The sequence below is a fragment of the Eptesicus fuscus genome, chromosome 11 (genome assembly GCF_027574615.1).
Source record: "Eptesicus fuscus isolate TK198812 chromosome 11, DD_ASM_mEF_20220401, whole genome shotgun sequence".
Taxonomy (NCBI): Eukaryota; Metazoa; Chordata; class Mammalia; order Chiroptera; family Vespertilionidae; genus Eptesicus; species Eptesicus fuscus.
Genome location: NC_072483.1, coordinates 40,123,820 through 40,144,958, shown reverse-complemented (window position 1 = coordinate 40,144,958; position 21,139 = coordinate 40,123,820). Strand labels below are relative to the sequence as shown.

The 21,139-nt window shown below is 37.1% G+C and overlaps 1 protein-coding gene and 1 pseudogene across 3 annotated transcripts in view; both read right to left on the bottom strand.

The window, feature by feature from the left end:
• Positions 1–16,951, bottom strand: part of PSMD14 (proteasome 26S subunit, non-ATPase 14) — a 90,634-nt gene extending 73,683 nt beyond the window's left edge. The window contains exons 1-3 of one of the 3 annotated variants that reach the window (XM_008138640.3): positions 16,541–16,728; positions 8,498–8,624; positions 5,227–5,278 (exon numbers count right to left, since the gene is read on the bottom strand). In XM_008138640.3, coding sequence (XP_008136862.1) covers positions 5,227–5,274 — 48 coding nt within the window. In that variant the 5' untranslated portion in view covers positions 5,275–5,278; positions 8,498–8,624; positions 16,541–16,728. Of the gene's footprint in view, positions 1–5,226; positions 5,279–8,497; positions 8,625–16,540 lie in introns of those variants that run through there. The other 2 variants (XM_028141106.2, XM_054722943.1) reach the window with 2 other exon arrangements.
• LOC114230536 (small nucleolar RNA SNORA48) lies at positions 2,755–2,899 on the bottom strand (annotated as a pseudogene).
• Positions 16,952–21,139: the final 4,188 nt, after the last annotated feature.

Sequence of the window (21,139 nt, the reverse complement as noted above, 5' to 3'; positions counted from 1 at the left end):
GAAACAGTGATGTGAGAGAGACACATTGATTGGTTGCCTCCAGCATGAGCCCAAATCTGGGCCAGGGATAGAACCTGCAACGGAGGTATGCGTCCTTGACTGGAATTGAACCTGTGACTCTCCAGTCCTCAGGCCACACTCTAACCACTGAGCAACCAGCTAGGACAACATAGATTTATGATCTTCTATTTGCCAGCTAACATTCTAGGCAGTGAGATATAATTTTCAACCAACTTTCACACCCCACACCAGTGGTCGGCAAACCGCGGCTCGTGAGCCACATGTGGCTCGCAAGCCACATGCGGCTCTTTGGCCCCTTGAGTGTGGTGCACGTACAATGCGATTGAAACTTCGTGGCCCATGCGCAGAAGTCAGTTTTCGGCTCTCAAAAGAAATTTCAATTGTTGTACTGTTGATATCTGGCTCTGTTGACTAATGAGTTTGCCGACCACTGCCCCACACCAACTCACCCTCAGGAAAAAAGCTTACATGAAAATTTTTGCTTCCCCAAGTCTTCATTAACACTTAATACAACAGACTTCTATTTTTTAAAAATCAAATACTTATTTTAATTTTCATTTCCCTGATATACAGTGAGGTTGAGTATCACATAAAATTTTCTTTCAAAAATTTTAGGGGGGGGGGGCGGTCTATCTACTCTGTGTGTTTGACATGTTCACTCACTCTGAGTTTATGTTATCCTCATAAAAACATCTAAGGTATATATTATTAATCTCATTTTAAGGATATGGTAATTTAATTTTTATTGTGGTAGAATATACGTAAGTTACCATTTAGTCATTTTTATGTACAGTTCAGTGGCATTAAGTACATCCACAATTGTCATGCAACCAGAACCACTATCCAGCTCCAGAAACTTCTCATTTCTCAAATTTAAACTCTGTACCCATTAAACACTGACTCTTCATGACACTATGAGCTCCATCCCCTGGCAACCACCATTCTACGTTCTGTCTCTACAAATATGACTACTCTAGTAACTCATATAAGTGTAATCATACAATATCTTGTTCTTTTGTAATGAGCTTATTCCACTTAGTATAATGTCTGCAAGGTTCATCCACGTTGTGCCACATGTCAGAATTTCCTTCCTTTTAAAGGATGAATAATATTTTATAGTATGTATATAGCACATTTTGTTTTATTCATTCATCCATCATCAGACACAAGCTGTTTCCACCTTTTGGCTACTGTGAATAATGCTACTATGAACACTGATGTACACACATCCAATAGAGTCCCTGTTTTCAATTCCCTGGGGCATAGATTCAGTAATGGAATTGCTGGATCATATGGTAATTGTATGTTTTCTACAGAGGTCACACAATTTTACATTCCTACTGGGAAATACACACAGATTCTATCCTCACCAACTATTGTTTTTGGATTATTTGTGGATAATAACCATCCTAATGGTTATGTCTTCCAAAATTATAAAGTTTGATTTTCACAGTTACGTATTCATTTGGTATACATTCTTGTATACAGAATAAGGTAAGAATCTAATTATTACTTTACCCCCCCACATAGAAAGCCCCTTGCTCCAGCATCATTTAATGAACAGGCCTCTCCTTTCCCACTAATTTTTAATACCATTTCTAACACAAATTAATTTCCCCTATATGCATACACCTATTTCTGGGCTTTCTATTTAATTATACTGATCTACTTGGCTATCACTATATCAATATAACACTCCTTGAGTCATAAAGCATTAACATATCTTTTGATATTTGGTAAAGCAAGTTTCATTTTCATTTCTAAGAATTTCTTTACTATTCTTGGATTGTTTTATCCTATATGAATTTTAGAGTCAGTTTTATAATTCCAAGAAAATTCTAGTTGGCATTTTTATTGGAACTCCATTGAATTTATGATTAATTGGAGGGAATTGGAATGTGATATTAAGATTCCTTATACATAAAAATGGTATTTCTTTATTTATTCTAGCCATTTTCCCATTGCTATGCTAAATTAATCCTTCCTATAAAACACTAGATCAAATCCTAAAAGACAAATAACTGAAAGACTATTTCTCATCCAAGACCCATAATAGGAAATCAAAAATATGGTTATTATATACACAAAATCCATATACTGTATGGATTTGTGAGTTATAATAAAATAGATCATATCCAGTTGATGAAGTTACTTTTTTAAATCTAGCGACCTGAAATAATCCTTCAAAATGTAGCTTATACCTCACCACTTTCAGAAAGCCTCTCTGAAAGCACCATAATGAAGAACTAGGAAAAAAGTACCATAATAAAGCAAATGAAGAGAAAGTTTTAAGAAAGACATTGTGGCCTGGCTGGTGTGGCTCAGCAGTTGAGCGTCGACCTAGGACCCAAGAGGTCACGGTTCTATTCCCAGTCAGGGCACAGCCAATCAATGATTCTCTCTCATCATCGATGTTTCTATCTCTCTATCCTTCTCCTTTCCTCGCTCTTTAAAAATCAATAAAAACAAAAACAAAAAAGAAAGACATTGTGAACAGTGTGGAATATTGAAGTCTAGTTAAAAGAGAACTAAATGTAGGCAAAGAGACTTGGCAATTTAAACAATTACAGTACAGTAATGGAGGAGGCCAGAATACAATCTCAGGAAGAGTCAATGGAGGTAAGGAAGTAAAATATGTGAGTATAAGCTATTATCCCAGAAATTCTAGAAATAAATGGAAGAAAAGGTTTAATGGCAGGGTGCAGGGAAGTTTTGTTTTTTGTTTTTGTTTTTTAATGTGCCTCAGGCATGAAACAGCTCTGGCCACCAACACAGGCATCAAGCTAGGATGAACTAAGGACTGTACATCTGGCTTTGCCCCTGATTAATGTAAGAGCAACACCACCAATCAGGTATCTCTTGCCCATTGCCAGGGGGTTGTAAAGTTTTGTTTATAGAATACAGAAGAGTTAAGTATCTTTGTAGGCAGAGAAGCGAGGATGGTCAATGGAGCAAGGTTTCACGAAAGTGTAGGATCAGAGAATAAGCTGAAGGATCAGACACGGAAAAAGAGAAAGGATACTTCTATTTAGAGATAGGTAAGAATTCTAGAATAGATGAAGAACCCTATTCTGCTCATTCCCATGTTTTAAAAGGGCCATCTGCAAACTTATCAGCAAGTTTTGTGGAAAACTATTATGAGGAAATTCTACCTTTTCAATTAAATGGTAAGATAGTAACATTCTCTATTGATTTTTGGAGGATAAAACTTATGTCTCCTTTTCTGTTTTTATTGGCTGCTATGCATTAGCAAGAGTGGCTATTATCAATCTAAAGATCTTTGACTTCTTACTAAAAAAAACAATACATTTAATGTTTCATTCCTGTTTATTAAAAGACAATGCACTTAACATTTCATGTTGTAGAAGTAACATAGTAAGTATATGACAAATTAGTCTAGAACAAGCATGTCAAACTCAAAGGCTAATAATACGGGCCAAATAAATGAGGCATGCGGCTCAGGGGCCGCAAGTTTGACATGCTTGGTCTAGAACAAGAGTAAAATAAAATTTTAGGGAAAGGTTTTTGATAAAAGAGATATTACAGAAGTAAGAACCCCCACAAATTATTTCCTTGATAGTTTGTCATCTAATTGGCCAGGTGAAAAGCATACATGAAATGACAGATTCTTAAGTAATGTATTTTTAAGTTCAAATAAAAAAAAACAACTGAGGACCCAAGGGCTAATTAAATTATCACAAAGCAAAGAGAGGTTATTGAACAACATAGTTTTCCACTTAATGCAAAAGTTTGGTGGTCACTGAGATATGATTGTAGCTCAATTTGTGGTCAGTAAAACCATTATTTTACATCCAATAATTTCCCAGCACAGATACATAATTTATTGCATTTAATGCTCAAGGAAAGTCATTTTGATATTTAAATTTGATACAACTTCCCTTAAGAATTCTACTAAGGCAACATTCTTACCTATAATATGCAGGTAAATTTGTAGTACCTATACACCACCTCGCTCATTTCTGACAACTGTGTATGTCTCAACATTGTTATTGTTAATAGCAGAAAAAGTTAGGGAAATTCTAGAAGCTATCTAGAATGTTTACAAAAGTACAGAAGCAGCTTTGGAAGGGTCAACTTCAGAGGTGCTTAGGCCTGTTAAGAAAATGGATTTCGTCTTACAAAATTGGAGAACCAGGCTGATAGTAGAGAAACATGAGAATATTTAAAACTAACGAAAGTAAACAAAAAATAACCTAAGGCTGCAAGGATGCAATACAGAATCACAAAATGATTTCAATTGTCTAAAAAATGTCATAAATCATGATAGATCCAATCAAACCATTGTTGAAAAATTGCCTCTAAAACACTGAAAATTTCATGAAATTTCAAACACAACTGTTTCTTACACAAAATAGACTGCTTTGTATGAAGGAAGACAAAGTCATCGATAATGATATGGAAATGAGGTAAAGGGATACTAAAGGTGGATTATAAAAATATTCCCCCAAAATAAAACAATCCATTACTTAAAAGGAAGAAACAACACATAGTCATCTCTCTCGCTAACAGAGGACTGAAAAGATAATTAGTGTAGAACTCAAAAGAGGCAGAAATTTCTTCTTTAACTGAAAGTATATAGAATACCCTGAGACAGAAATCTATGAAGAGGTCATTTGTCCAACAGCATGGAACAAGACAAATGATAATGTAAAACAACCGAAAATGCACTTAATTTTAATAAGAATGTAAAAAAATAATCTGTACCAGATTTTAAGAAAAAAGAGGGATTACTTATCAATTCATCCATGTATCGTAATTATTAACAAGAATTTATCAGTCTTAAAATTACACATACCAATGTTCTAGAGATCAGTTTTCTGGATCTTACCAAGAGATGTTTACTTTTTCATGTGTTACTTCTAAAGTCTACATTGTAAACCCCCAAACTAGGTATTTTGAGTCCCTTTTTTACTAAAAGGCAAGTTTGATAACCTCACATATCCCCAAATTTTAAATCAAAGCAAACAGAGAACATTCTTATTACTAAGCAAAAATTAGATTAAGGTAATAGAAAATGTTCTCCACATGTTACTTAGTGTTGAAATACAGCAATCATATAAGGTAAGCTTCTTACCATAATGTTACCTATGAGGTGATTTTCTTGGGAGTGATTTCTTTCTCTGGATAACTAGAAAAAAGCTTGCAGTTTACACACAAAGAAATACTGAGAGTCTGTGTACTAACCTGGCCCAGTCCAGGCATACCTCCTCCAAGTCTAAGAAGTCTGTCCATATTTCTAGAAAACAGAAACAAAGGAAAACGTTTCTAAGCACAAAAGTGTTTACTCAATTGCTATCTATGTAATTCACCTTCAGTCACTCAGTATGTCAAAAATATTGGTGGTAATTACAACACAACATCAGACTTCCTGTTAATTAACACCACATATTAATTCAAGAAGCTGTCTTCCATGCTAATTAACAGACCTTATTTTACTGCTTTGGTTTTGGGTTATCCCCAGTTTTAAAGACAAGCAATCCTAGAATAATTTCAAAACTTTGCTATCATTAAGTTAATTATATTTTTTATTGTTATCTAATAAAAGTACCTGAATAAGGAAAAAGTGCCTGAAATGCTTATATGTATGACTGAATTTCCTCCCATTTGTCCAGAGTGTACAAATAAAAATCCTCACTTTTAAAATTAAATTTTAACATCCTCATTAGTAAGTTCTGTGCTAATTAACTTACAGCTTGTCAGTTATCATCAAAACTACATGTGAAAGACATTGTGAGCAGATTATAGATCTCTGAATTAGCATCAAAGGCTTTTGAAAAATGAACTCATTATACTAAAAGGAATATTAAAAGTAAACATTAAATGCAGTAAGATAGTGTTTTACAACCTACACAGATGTTTTGTGTTATTTCAGATATTGTGGAGATATGCCCTTTTTTGCTAAGGATATTCAGCTGCTGTTCTCAATTATAATCTTAGAGTTAATCAATATAGAGAGGATTAATTTTGAAATATCAATCTGATTTGTTTGTTTTTTTATATCTGGAATAACAACAGAAGACATTCTGATAAGCCTAGAAATTTCACACAAAAAACTGAAAGGAATAAAGAAAAAGCAAGGCCTCAAATACACATAAAGGAGTAATCAAGTTATACAAATTCATATCTAGTACCACTAAATACTTAAAGATGAGAATAAAGCATTTTTTTCTACTTGCTAATATGCCTTACAATTTCTCTTTTTCTTATGCTTTGGAAAATGGTATTACTACAAATATAAGTTAAATGCTAACAGATTCATTTAGTCATTTGTCCATATCATTTTACTAGTTAAAAGTGAAAAGTGCTATACAAATTGAAATGCAGTAATGTACTTATGGCCCTGTGGCTCAGTTGGTTCCATGAACTGAGAGGTTGTTGGTTGATTCCAGGTCAGGGCGCATGCCCAGGTTTGGGGCTTGATCCCCAGTAGGGGGCCTGCAGGAGGCAGTCAATCCATGTTTCTCTCTCTCCCTCTCCCTTCTTCTCTAAAGTCAATAAAAACATATTAAAAATAAAATAATGTACTTAATGATCATTACTTTATTGCTTAATCATGTTTGTTGAATCCTAACAATGTAATCATAAGACTCTCTCTCTCTCTCTCTCTCTATATCTATATATATATATATAAGGCTAATATGCAACGTGTCCCCAAGGGAGTTCGACCGGGAGACCAGGCATTCTATCGCTCGCTATGACGTGCGCTGACCACCAGGGGATGGCGCATAACGAATGAAGGTCCCAGCCGGCAGCTGGCAGCTGGAGAAGGGAGGCCCTGGCCAGCAGCACACAGTCAGGGAAGGGAGGCCGCAGCCGGAAGGCCCCAATTGACCCTGATCACCGACCAGGCCTAGGGACCTACCCATGCACCAATTTCGAGCACTGGGCCTATAGTATTTAATGTTAGCACTGCAAACTTTATTCAAGTCCATATATAGAACAATGCAAACTTTACTCAAGTCCACATATAGAAGAGCACACAAATGAGTAAACCATGGAATTTTCACAAAGTGACCACACTCCCATAACTACCACCTAATCAGGGGTAGGGAACATCTGGCCATATAAGGCCTGAGAAATCATTTGGTCTGGCGCTGCCAAGGCATTAGGGATAAGTTAATTAAACGTTTAGCAGGCTAATTTTTAAGTTGATAATTTTGTATGGTCCTCGGATGATGTTATAAATATCCAAATGGCTGTTGGCAGAAAAAAGGTTCCCCACTCCTGACCTAGATGAAGGAACAGATCATAATCAGCACCTAAGAACACTTCTCATGCCCCCTTCCCAGTCTCTACCACCCCACAATGTAGAATTCTAACTTCTAAAAGCATAGACTAGTTCTGCTATTTTTGAATTCTATAGAAATTAAATCATATACTTTAGTATCCAGCTTTCACTGCACAAGTTTGTGAGATTCACAACAAATAAACTCCTTAAAAAAAATGAAAAGGCATATATGAAAACTTGATAGCCCAGACAAATTTCTGCTTTACAACCTTAACTCATACTCCTAATGGCAACATTTACAAATAAAATCTCCATCAAATTTTCATTAAAATTCTTCAACTCAAATCTGGCATTCAATATATAGGATTTTTTAAAAGGCTATAGATGGGGGAAAAAAACACCTATATATTTTAAAATATAAAAGACATTTCTCTAGAATATATTATCAAAGGAAAAACTTTTTTTGGGGGGAACCATTTCAAGCTTACAAACTTAAATGCAAATGGAAAAAAAAGTAGTAACACGCCTTGGCTGGGTGGCTCAGTTGGTTGGAGTGTCATCCCATATACCCAAAGGTTGTGGGTTTGATTCCCGGTCAGGGCACATACTAGGTTTTAGGCTTGATCCCCAGGAGGCAATCAAGCAATGTTCCTCTCACATGGATATTTATCTCTTTCTCTCCACCACACCTTTTCCTCTCTCAAACATATACTTGAGTGAGGATTTAAAAAAAACAAAACAAAAAAAACTAACAACATAGAATATACTCTATATATTCCAGGCCAAAGTCGATTCCCAGCTGTGTTCAGTTTATCTATTCCCTATGTTGTTTCTGATGACTTTACACAGACTCCAGATGCTGTGAATATACATGAGCAATGTGGGGAGCAGAGGGAAAGAAAATCTGGCAGGTCAAATTTGTGTTTTGAGCAAAATTAGATGTCTCAGCAAACAGGAAATAATATTTAACAAACTAAAACACTTAAGATAATCAGATCTAAAAATATACCAACATTTGGAAATGAAAAATATTGATAAATGTTCTAAATCACACCACTATTTTTAAGTTTATAGAAAGCAAACTAAAACAAAAATGCTTTCATGAGCCCTTAAATTTGGTTATCTGATTTATAATTTGATATGTGTTAAAAATGATATATTTTCATAACATTCTTATGTCATTTCCTAAAAGAATATGTAAGAGTAAAATCCATTCTTAATTCTCACCTGGTCAGTAACTACAACTCCTGTGGTGTTAAGCTTCAATTTGTTGACTTCGACAAGTTTCTTCTTAAGTCAAGCTATTGCTAATACTGGCAGTTATGATTTTTTTTGAAGTATTTTTTTCTCTCTCCTAAAAAAAAAAAAGTAAATGAAATGATATAATTTTGAGAACTAAAAAGGAAAATATAACAAGTGCTTTATAAGAAGCAAAATTACTAAAAATGAAATAGAAATTAAATTTTTAATTATCATTTCCAGAAGGTATAGAATGAAATATCCCGGGGAGCTAGAGAGCATAATGATTAATCCTATATCAAAATTTTGTTTCTAAGGGTGTTTTTTTAAATTATATGTATTTTTTATAACTTTATTGTTGACATTATTACAGATGTCCCCATTCACCCCCCACCCCCACCCACCTTCACCCAGTCCCCTTTCCCCCTTCCCTCTGGCCATCACCACACTGTTGTCTGTGTCCATGGCTTATACATGTATGTTCTTTGGCTAATCTCTTCACCTTCTTTTATCCAGTCCCCTATTCTCCTCCCCTCTGAAAGCAGTTGGTCTATTCCATGTATACATGCCTCTGGTTTTATTTTATTCATTAGATTCCACATATAAGTGAGATCATATTATAATTGTCTTTTTCTGACTAGCTTATTTCACTTAGCATTATAATCTCCAAGTCCATCCATAGTGCTGAAAAAGGTAAGAGTTCCTTCTTTCTTTTTTTCAAAATGCATATTCCAGTTCCTTACCCCAGGCCCACTGCATCTTTTTTTCCAATATAGTTTTATTACATGTTTTAGTTGTTGATAGTATTATAGGTATCTCCCATCCCTCCTCCCCCCCCCCCACCCCGCCTTTTCCCTCCTAGGGTTTGTTTTTTAACAATTCTAGTTATATGTAAAAATTGACATTTTATGACTTTTAGTCTTTTGGGATGTATTTCAACAAACAAAGAGAAAATTTACTTATATTTTTAAGTAGAACAAAATTCATTTGATTGTGTAATTACCATATACGTCCACTGCAACATTATTACTATGATCCATTATGGAATCATTATGTTATTTGTCCTATATCTTGAAATTTGCTGTTCATTATCCTAGAAATCAAGTTCATCGTTTCTTAATCCATTATTCCCAATTATGCCAAAAAGACTACAATAACATGAAAATGTAAGAATGACAACCATCATCCAAAATGAAGCAATCATGAAACACATTACAGTTACTACATCATTCTTTAGATTTTATTGTGCTATCCAAAGCTTTGCTTCACCTTTCAAAAAGATATAAAAGACTAGAGACATTATCTTTATAGTCTTTTTTTAGTTTTCATTGAACACAATTGAGAATTAGAAGTTTCCATATCCCACCCATAATGGCAAAAGGAGAACTGACTAAGAAACAAAGCTTCACAATTATTAGAGAATCACAAGATGAATGTAAAGAAAGACGTAACAGCGCTCTTTTCTAATCCTATCTTATAAAGAGGGAATATACAAATTGACTGTCACAAAGATGGCAGCACCCAGTCCCCTCAGCCCTGCCGGAGTCCCCTAGTCCTTTCAGCACTGCCGGAGAGAGGGGGGAGGAGGGGTAGCAGGCACACGGTGCGGCCCGAGGTGCAGGCAAGCCTCACATAGCGGCTGCCCAGCTGCTCAGGGCCACCTGAGGCTCAGGTAATCAGGGCTGGGGCTTGCGCTGCCAGTAGTGGCAGCAGCAGAGGTGTGATGGGGGCGTCACCTTCCCCTGATCGCCGGGTCGCCTCCCACCCCTAAGGGCTCCCGGAATATGAGAGGGGGCAGGCCGGGCTAAGGGACCCCCACTCCAGTGCATGAATTTTCATGCACCGGGCCTCTAGTAAGACAATAAAACTGATGGTATAAGCCATGAGTTGGGGGGCGGGGGCGCACTATTTTGATGATGAGAACAAAATAATTTTGTTGTAGGGGGCTGTCTTGTGTATTATAGGATATTTAGCAGTACCCCTGGCCTCAACCCACTAGATGCAGTAGCACCAATCCAGTGGTGATAATAAAAAATGTCTCTAGATTCTGCCATATGCACTCTGAAAGCGCAAAATCACTCCCAGTTAAGAACCACTGATAGAAACAAAATCGCAGATCATGCATCTTCAGTTGACAATACCCTAGATTCATTTTCTCAAACTTAAGAACCAATGAGTGCTGAAAACTGTTTGGGAGCTCGTCAAAAAATTCAACATAGAATTACCATATGATCCAGCAATTCCACTCCTAGATATACATCCAAAGACGTGAAAACAGGTATTCAAAAGTACATGTACATGCATATGTATAGCATTACTATTCATAATAGCCAAATAGTGAAAACAGCTCAAGTGTCAATCAAAGAAAAAATAAACTAATTCTAGCACTGTATATACAAGCAATGGTATGGACTGTTATTCAGCTATAAAAAGAAATGAAGTACTGATACATGTTACAATGTTGATGAAGCTCAAAACATTATGCTATGTGAAAGAAGCCATGTACAAAAGGTCACATGTTATATGATTCCACTTATATGAAATATTCAAAATATATAAATCCAGAGAGACATATGGAGATAGAAGATTGCCAGGAGCTTGGTGAAGTAAGTAAAATGGAGAAACTATTGCACAGGTTTAAAGTAACAGATTTTACTTTAAAATGATGGAAATGTTTTGGAACTAGGTAGGTTGTAGTTGCACAGCATTGTGAATGTACTAGATGACACTGAATTAACTGTTCACTTTAAAATGGTTAATTTTATGTTATGTAAATTTCACCTAAATAAATTATTTCTTAAAAGGATAAGTGAACAAACAACAATATTTTTAAGAACAAAACAGAAATATGACATTTTCATCCAGTTAGGTATTCAACAAGAACTTTATCACATACTATTTTACAAGAACCTGTTTAGCTAATGAAATGTATATTCTTTTACCTTTTTAAAAAATGTATTTTTGTATTGATTTCAGAGAAAGGGAAGAAGTTAGAAACATCAATGATAGAGAGAATCACTGATCAGCCCTCCTGCACCCCCCTTATTGGCGATTGAGCCTGCAATCCAGGCATGTGCCCTGACCAGGAATCAAACTGTGACCTCCTGAGCTCTTTTACCTTTTATGATGTTGATACAGTTCATATGTGAACAAATGCTGAAGTGTAACACAAAGGTGATTGAAAGGAAATAGATAATGTACCAATGGAAATAAATGATTGGACTAACTCTAATTGGTGTTTATATATCTAAAAATAAAAATGTTTGCAAGCAAAGATGATGACCATCCTCTCTTCTACCAAATTAAGAACTTTCAATGTTTGTTTTCAAAAGTATTGCAATTGGGATGATGAAAATTTTTGGAGATAGATGGTAGTGATGGTTGCACAACAAAGTGAATGTACTTAATGCCACTGAACTGTACACCTAAACACGGTTAAAATGGTAAACTTTAGGTTATGTAAATTTAACACACATACCAAGTACTTCAAGTGCAAGAAGAACTGAAGAAATCATAAGCTAGAGCCCATTTAGAGAGGTATTTAAAATGTGGAGCTGAACTTTACAAGATAGATATAGACCAGGTGGATGATGAGCAGTTAATTACATTCAAACGATGTTGTCCATTTCAGATACATGTGCCTTCAAAAATCAAGAGAATATGGAATAAAAATTTGTATTTTCTATGTTTAAACTTAACATTTCTAAAATAGTTGTTTTCTTTTTTACTATCTCTTTATTTTTACTTCTGTACATTATTCATGACTTAAAGGTGTGAAAAATGTTAGAAGGTACACTGGACCCAGATATGAGGGTTAAAGGCTATGACTCTGTAGTCCAAGTGCCAGGTCTAACACTTATTAGCTCTGTGTCCTTGGGTCAGTAACCTCTCTCAGTCTCAGTTTCCTCATCTGCAAAATGGAGATAATGATAGCATCCATCTCATAGAGTTGTTTGAAGATTAAAGAAGACAATGGACATAACATTTAACATGTTTGGCACATAGTAAGTAAACCATGAATGCTAACTGCTGTCATCAGCACTATTATCCTATGAGCATAGCTACAGTTCATCCAACACAGATTCTACTTCCCACATAGTGTGCCACATAGGGATCTTTAAAATACTGGGTAGCCTGGCCATCATGGCTCAGTGGTTGAGCATCAACCTATGAACCAAGAGGTTATGGTTTTGATTCCTGGTAATGGCACATGCCCAGGTTGCAAGCTGTATCCTCAGTAGGGGGGTGTGCAAGAGGCAGCCAATCAATGGTCCTCTCATCATTGATATTTCTGTCTCTCTCTCCTTTCCTCTCTGAAACAATTTAAAATATACTTAAAAAACAAACAAACAAAACTACTGGATATTTCACAGTACTAAATGAATCACAATGGAGAGAAGGGATCTGCATTTTGAAGAATTTAGCAAAGGGATTCATAAAATTAAAGTGCTATACAATAAAAACATAAAATTCAAGTGTTACACTATAAAAGAGAATTCTTCCAATTCATAAAAATAAAGCAACATAAAAGGTCTATGGTTCTAAACCAAGTTTTTATACCTTTCAAAAGGTGGAGGACTCAAGAGCTCATTCATGATATGATTAACTTTATTTAAAATATGGTCAGATAATATGAATAAAGTGTTTAGCTACATGTATTATGCCACACACATAGTAATGTATTCTAATTAGTAAAAACAGTAAAGTATCATTATTTTCAAAAGGTTATTAATTTTCCATTTTTCATCTCCTGAGTTAATATCTGATTAGAACCTGATATAGTTAGATAATGTTCATGATGTAATTAAAATACATCATTCCCAAATATTTATAGTAAGTTTATGGAACCATTAATGGACTTAAAAAAACAGATGCTACAAAACTATCTTAATCTTGATTAAGCGTATGATAATTTTTTAAAAATACATTTTGATTGATTTCAGAGGAGAGGAAGAGATAGATAGAAACATCAATGATGCCCCCTACTGGGGATCGATTCCCAAAACCCAGGCATGTGCCTTGACCAGAATCAAAACGTGACCTCCTGGTTCATATGTTGATACTCAACCAAGCCAGCCGGGCAGAATGTGATTTTTTTTTTTTTACCTTTCAATCTTTTCACAAGAGCCTCTGGTATCCCAATCCTACATAATAAAAGGCTAATATGCAAACTGACCGAATGGCAGAATGATTGGTCGCTATGACACGCACTGACCACCAGGGACAGACGCTCAATGCAGGAGCTGCCCCCTGGTGGTCAGTGCACTCCCATAGGGGAGCACTGCTCAGCCAGAAGCCAGGCTCATGGCTGGTGGCGCAGTGGTGGTGGCGGGAGCCTCTCCCACCTCCTCAGCAGTGCTAAGGATGTCCGACTGACGGCTCCCTGACTGCGAGAGGGCACAGGCCAGGCTGAGGGATTCCCTGTACCCCCCCACCCCCACCCCAGTGCAAGAATTTCATGCACTGGGCCTCTATTTAATTCATAAAATTCAAACAAAATCACGAAGCCCTTAGCTGTTTGGGTTTACTATTACGTTTCTCATTTTCCTTTTTTACTCCCCAAGTCATGCAGTTAAATACTATTATTTTGCAGACTGATGCTAAATGCTTTTAAAACTACTCCACATTTGTGATCTCACTGTATTTCTAATTCCTCCACTCTGATTTGTGGAAAGTAATTAGGAACTTCTTTTACATTCTTAAGGGCTTTCTTCAGTGGAAGAACTACAAAGAGTCAACATTAAAGTTAATTATATAAACAGGATTTTGAAAGCAAGATTCTCCCCCTTCAGAACAGAGTGTGGATAGAATTATCATAAGTATCTCTTGTGGTGTCTCCTAATTACGGCATTCAAGTAAAACAGTTATTAAGTACTACCATGTTTATAAGGTAATACAAAAATAGAGCCACTAAGAAACTTAGTGACTTGCACTGAAAAATATTTACAATCTACCTGGGAAGGCATTATATAAACCCATGAAAAATACATAAAGTGAAAGGACAGCATAGTAGAGAGAGCTTGAAAGGCTCTGCAGCCAATCAAACCTAGATTTGAATCCCGGATTCAATACCTACTCCTTACAGGATCTGGAAGAAGATACAGTTCCTTCTTCTAGACCAGAGGTGGGGGAATGTCCAGTCCCCGGGGCCGTATAAGGCCCTCAAAATAATTTGGTCTGCCAAGGCATTAGGGCTGAGTTAATTAAATGTTTGACCAAATATGCAGGCTAATTTTTAAGTTGATAATTTTGTATGGCCTGAGAATGATGTTATAAATATCCAAATGGCCCTTGGCAGAATAAAGGCTCCCCACCCCTGCTCTAGACTATAAACCAAATGGGACCAACTACATTGCAAATCTGTTGCAAGAATAAATACAGAGCACCTAACAGAGTACCTGGAACATCATAGGTACTCAATAACTTTTGTTTTTACTATATTATTATCTTAGAGCTGGAAAATATTATTGAATCCAATTCTCATTTTACAAGTGGGGACATGAAAGTGTCACAAAACAGAATATGAATGTCAAATAAGTGCAAGAAACAGGGTATTTGACAAGTTCATGAGTAAGAAACCACATGAGTATCCAAGTAAGGCTGCCACAGGTGGACACTGATTTATGAAATGGACATTGCTTTCTATTGAAATTGAAAAAAAAAAAGCACCATTGCTTCTTGGTACTGATTTGCACACACGGGTTCTGAACTTGGAAACTAAACGCAGTTTACACGACAAGTATAAAAAGAGAATGAACCCATGTCAGCGAAGTTAAAATCCAGCTTTTCCATTAGAACAGCAATATAGTATTATCTAAACACCCAAAGCAAAAAAGTCTCCTAAATTCAACAGGTGAGGCTTCATTGAAAGATCATGAAATCTTTCTTCCACTGGCCAGATGTAATTTTGTTCTGGGACAAGTTTAAGACAATATTCAGACTTTTCATTAAATAAAACTTCACTAAACATGTTTTAACTAGTTAACTCTGAGCGACTATGTCTTAATCTCTTCAAATGCACAAAACACCATACAATTTGTTTGAACCAGATAATTGAAACTTTGAAGGTTGGTAGGCTTACATGAAGGTCACCATTATGTTAATCATCTCCACTAAAATTGTATTCAGTACCTTTTTGTTATTTCAACATTATCAATGATTGTCTTGTTGCTTTCCCCATAAACATTTTAAGTCCGCAGCCCTAAAAACACACTTTTGTGAGCAGTGAAAAAAAAATTATTTTCACCCTAGAATTATATTTCTACGCTAATTTTTAAAGCCTCTTTCCTGCCTCTTCCAAGAAACCTTTATCAACTTTTGGTACCATTTTAATTTCAAAACTTTTACATCCGGTCGCCAGATTCCTATTCTGATTCTTACAAAAAGCTTACATTTTTTTCTTCTTTTTGACTGAAATGAAGTAACGTCCCCAGCAAAATTAAGAGGTAACACACAGAAGCTGATTTCTACTTCACTGAAAAACAGGAAATGTAATCAATTCCCCCAACAACTACTCATTGAAAGTTAAGTTAAAAGTAATTTAAAAAGCAGGAGTAACCGCACATTGTTTTTGCAGATTTTCAAGATGAAAAACCAGTGCATCTCTGGGGTTTTTGTTTGTTTTTTTGAAGGGAGCTAAAAACCGAACACTAAGCGTCCAGAGCTATGGGAAGGACAAGTGACCAAGCCAACATGCACTCAATTAGAAAATTAATTTTCTTCTCTCTCCTTTGTTTCCTCTCGTCTGCTTTTCAAAACAGGAGTAACTACCAACGGAGCACAAACGGAGGCCCTGACCACCGGTTCCCCCTGTCTGGTAAGGAGAGGTTCCCAGGATGTGAATTCGGGAGAGGCACCAGGAGGAGGAGGAAACACCCAGCCCTCACTCTGCCCCAGACCCGAGCAGCCCTCCGTCAGGGCCCGGGCCTCCAGCGGCGGCTCGGCTGGGCAACGTGACTCAGGAAAGCGCGGGGCGGCCGCGGCCTAGCGCGCTGTCTCCGCGACCTCCGGGGCCGGCCTTCCCCGTCTTACCTGAGGGCGGGCGAGGGTCCGCGGCCTGGACCCTGGTCTTCCCGCTGCGGTGACGCGGAGGCGGCGGGGCGGCAGCAGGGGGTCGGACTCGGCCCGGATCTGGCTCCGCGAACCGGCGATGAATCAGCCCGATTCCATTCAAAAGAGTCGCCCAGGCCTCCGCCGCGAAGTACTTCCGGGTTCACGGCTCCGCTTCGGCTTCCGTTCCCCCGAAGGCCAATGGGAGACGACTCGGGAGCCGGCGGCGGCCCCGGAGGACCGCCCCGGACGGACTGCTTAGGCGGCCGAGCTTCTCGGGTCCGGGCTGGGAGGGCGGGGCGGATTGTGCGGGGTCCGCTCCTGCGGCTCCGACAGCCGCTCTTTTCTCCCCCCACCTCCGAGCGTCCCCGATCTGGGATGCCGGGTTTCCAGTCCCGGAGGTGACGGGCACGGAAATAGAATTGCAGAGATCAGAACCCTTTTCGCTTGATGTTCACCGCGGTCCTACTCGGAAACGACTTGGTCATCTGAGAAGCCAAAGAGAAAAAGGAGGCGTGTGAAAAGAAGAGGAATCGGCCAGAGGCTTATTTCCGTAGTGCCATCTACCCCCCTACCTCCCTTGTCTTTACGGCTTTGCAAGGATTGGATTTCAAGGAAAATCAACGTTTACCAAATGTTAAAACCACTCATTTTAGGCTCAATTTAATTGGCAGGGCTTAAGGAATCAATTGACTCGTGTGTCTCCATGTAATTTGCATTCACCACAATGTCTTATCCATTATCTGATCTGTGCTAGGTTTTAGAGAGCAAAAACGCCCAAGAAATGACTATTGAAAATGTATATCACACTTAGGTAGAGGCTCTGCTTAAGGTAGCATGTTTACCAAGTCCCACTCACTTTGTCAAATATATTGCAAATAATAAGCATCTTTAAAACATTCCTAAACCAAGAATGGTGATGAATTTACTGGGTGGAGGGGACGAAGGGGTTACAGCATCTGAATTCAAAGTTGTTTGAGTGGTACAATTACATAGAATTTCCCTCTCAAAGATGCTCCGTCTCTATCTAAAATATACATAGATTATTTAAGCATAGGTAATATTAATTATATTTGGGTCCTTATCTTTATGTTTTCTCCCAAACCTATTCCTCCTCTGTTTACATTTTTGGTGAATGAACCCATCCTAAAACCAGTTTTCCTAATCTAACCTGAGAGTAGACACTTCCCTCTTATTTACCTGTTCCCACTGGCTTTCCAATTTATCACCCTTGGAAGTCATGAAGAGTTTAATCTGTAAAATAGCTTTCCCAATTCGCCTCTCCCCTTTTTTCATTCTCTCTACTTCATCCTTAACTCAGGCCTTCATCACTCTTTTCCTATAATGCTGCAATAATTTCCTTGATCTCCCTATCTCCAGTCTGTCCCCCTTCAATTCATTCTCCACTTGGTTGGCAAAGATTTTTTTCTGCTGTGCAAATACAGTCATGCCCCTTCTTTGCTAAAACCCTAACCCTAACCCTAACCCATAACATCCAATAAAAGATTAAAAATCTTCCAACTTTTTTTGGAGCACCATTGCTCCACCCATTCTAAGATATTTAGCTGAGGATGAGATATCCGTAGGGACTTTTTAAAACTCTGGCATATTCCTGGAAATCTAGAAGGAAATATGCAGCTTAGGGCCATTTGATTGCTCAGGAAAGACCTGAGAAGGCCTTTGCTTTCACTTCTGCCTGCGCTTTAGGCTCTATATAAGGAAGAAGTAAAGACTAAGGTCGAGTTGTAAAGTCCTTGGCTGAGTGTGGAACGCATGCCCCAACACACATACTAAGATCCCTGGCAGAGACGGGGAGACTTATTAGTTGAAGATATTTAAGGAGATCTCTGGCCAGTCATCAGATGACCACTAAGCTAACTAAGCAAAAACTTCAGTGCTCACAACAAAGAACACAGATTTGAAGGAATGAATTCAGAAAAGTCACTAAACCAACAACTATTAGAACAAAACAGAAACAGCAAAATCCTGGGGAGAGAGTAGAATTTGACTTCCTGAGTTGCCATATTTTATTATTTTAAATGTCCAGTTTTCAAAATAAAAATATCGAAAAAGTATGACACCAAACAAACAAACAAACAAACACAAGAATATAATGCCCATACGTAGGAGTAAAAGCAATCAGTAAGAACTATCCTTGAGGAAGCTCGTACATTGGACTTATTAGATAAAGACTTTAAATAGGATATTGTAAATATGTTCACAATGTTAAAGGAAACCAAGTCTAAAAAAACTAGAGGAAAATATGAGAATTGTGTTTCGCCAAATAGATAATATTAATAAAGAGATAGAAATTATTTTTAATGAACAACAGAGCAGTGTAAACATAAGTTTTGGTTTGGTGCCAACCAAAGAATTCACGTGACTCACTTATTATGATATTCACTTTATTATGCTGATCTGGAACTGAACCCACAAAACTCCAAGGTATGCCTGTAGAAAAGAGAATAAAGAAATATAAACAGAGCCTCAGAAGCCTGTGGGACTCAACCAAGCAAACCAACATATGCATGATGGGAGTCTTAGAAGGAGAGGAGAAAGATATAAAGCAGAAATAATATTTGAAAAATAATGGTCAGAAAATTTCCTTATTTAATGAAAAACAATCTGCACACCCAAGAAGCTTATAACTCCAAGTGGGATAAACTCAAAGAAACCCACACTTAGACCCATTATAATCAGCCTGTTGAAAGCCAAAGACAAGGAGAGAATCTTGAAAGTGTCAAGAGAGAAGCCACTTATCACATATTTGTCAGTAAGATTTACAGCCAAAGCTATGGAAGCAGAAAGCAATGAGATGACATTCAAATACTGAAGGAAAAGACTTTCAATGAAAAATTCTATATCTAAACACTATCCTTCAAAAATGAAGAAATTAACACATTCCCAAAATGTATGTATAAACAAAATTAGAGAGAATTTGTCACTAGGAAATTTGCCCTCCAAAAAATACTAAAGGGTGTCCTTCAGGCTGAAATGAATAGACACTAGACAGTAACTCAAATCCACATGAAGGAATAAAGGATACTTGTATAAGGAACTACATAAATAAATATAAATGACAGTACAAATATGTTTTTGTTTGTAATTCATTTTTTTCTCCTATATGATTTAAAAGACAACTGCATAAAGCATATTTATAAATCTATGTTGATGGGCATTTAATGTATAAAGATATAATTTGTATTACAATAACAGCATAAAGGAGGGAAAAGAGAATGAAGCTATATAGTAGCAAAGTTTTCCTGCACTACTAAAGTTAAATTAGTATTAATCTGAACTATCCTATAGAATAAAAGGCTAATATGCAAATTGACCGAATGATGGAACAACTGGTCGCTATGATGAGTACTGACCACCAGAGGGCAGTTGCTTGCCGCAGGAGCTGCCCCCTAGTGGTCAGTGCGCTTCCACAGGGGGAGCACTGCTCAGCCAGAAGCCCTGAGCTGGGCTCAAAGCTGGCAAACGCAGTAGTGGTGGAGGGAGCCTCTCCCGCCTCCTCGGCAGCACTAAGGATGTCTGACTGCTGGGGAGCGGGCCTAAGCCATCAGTCGGACATCCCCTGAGGGCTCCCAGACTGCAAGAAGGTGCAGGCCGGGCTGAGGGAGCCCCCTCAACTGCACAAATTTTGTGCACCAGGCCTCTACTATTGTTATAATTTGATAATTTTAATCCCCAAAGCAAACACTAAGAAAATATTTTTAAAATGTATAATAAAATAAATAACAGGGAATTAAAATGGTACACTACAAAGTATGTATTTAACACAAATGGCAGCAGTAATGGAGGAATAGAAAAAATGTACAGGTTCAAAAAATAAATTACAAAATAGCAAATGTAAATACTACTACCTTATCATTAATTACATTAAGTGTAAAGATTAAACATTCCAATTAAAAGGCAGCAATTGGCAGAATGGGTAAAGAAAGAAGAAGAAAAAATTGAACTGCGTGCGCTCCACAAGAGACACAATTTAGATTCAATGACACAAAGATATTGAAATTAAGAGGATGAGAAGAATATATATCACACAAACAGTAACAATAATGGTATAACAACTTTGAAAATTGTTCTGACATTTTTTATAAAGTTAAAAACACAATTATCATTTCACCTAGCAACTCCACTTTATATATTTACAAAAAATAAATAAATGTCCCTCTCCCATCTCCTATGCCCATATTTCACCCACCTTTTTGGAGCATGGTCAGTTAATACCAGCCATGTGTATTACCCTACAATCAAACTCTATCATCCCTGTTTTACTTATCTGCCTTCCCATCTAAACTTTTTAAAAAAATTAATGTTATTTTATTTTTTTAAAATGTTTTTATTGTTATTTTTTTAATCCTCATGCATGATTTTTTTCATTGATTTTTATTGTTTTATTTTTTTTTCATTGACTTTTAGAGAGAGTGGAAAGTAAGGAGGGAGGGGGAGAGAGAGAGAGAGAGAGGAGAGGGGGAGAAGAGGAGAGAGAGAGAGAGAGAGAGAGAGAGGAGAGAGAGAGAGAGAGAGAGAGAGAAACATTGATGTGAGAGAAACTCATTGATTGATTGTCTC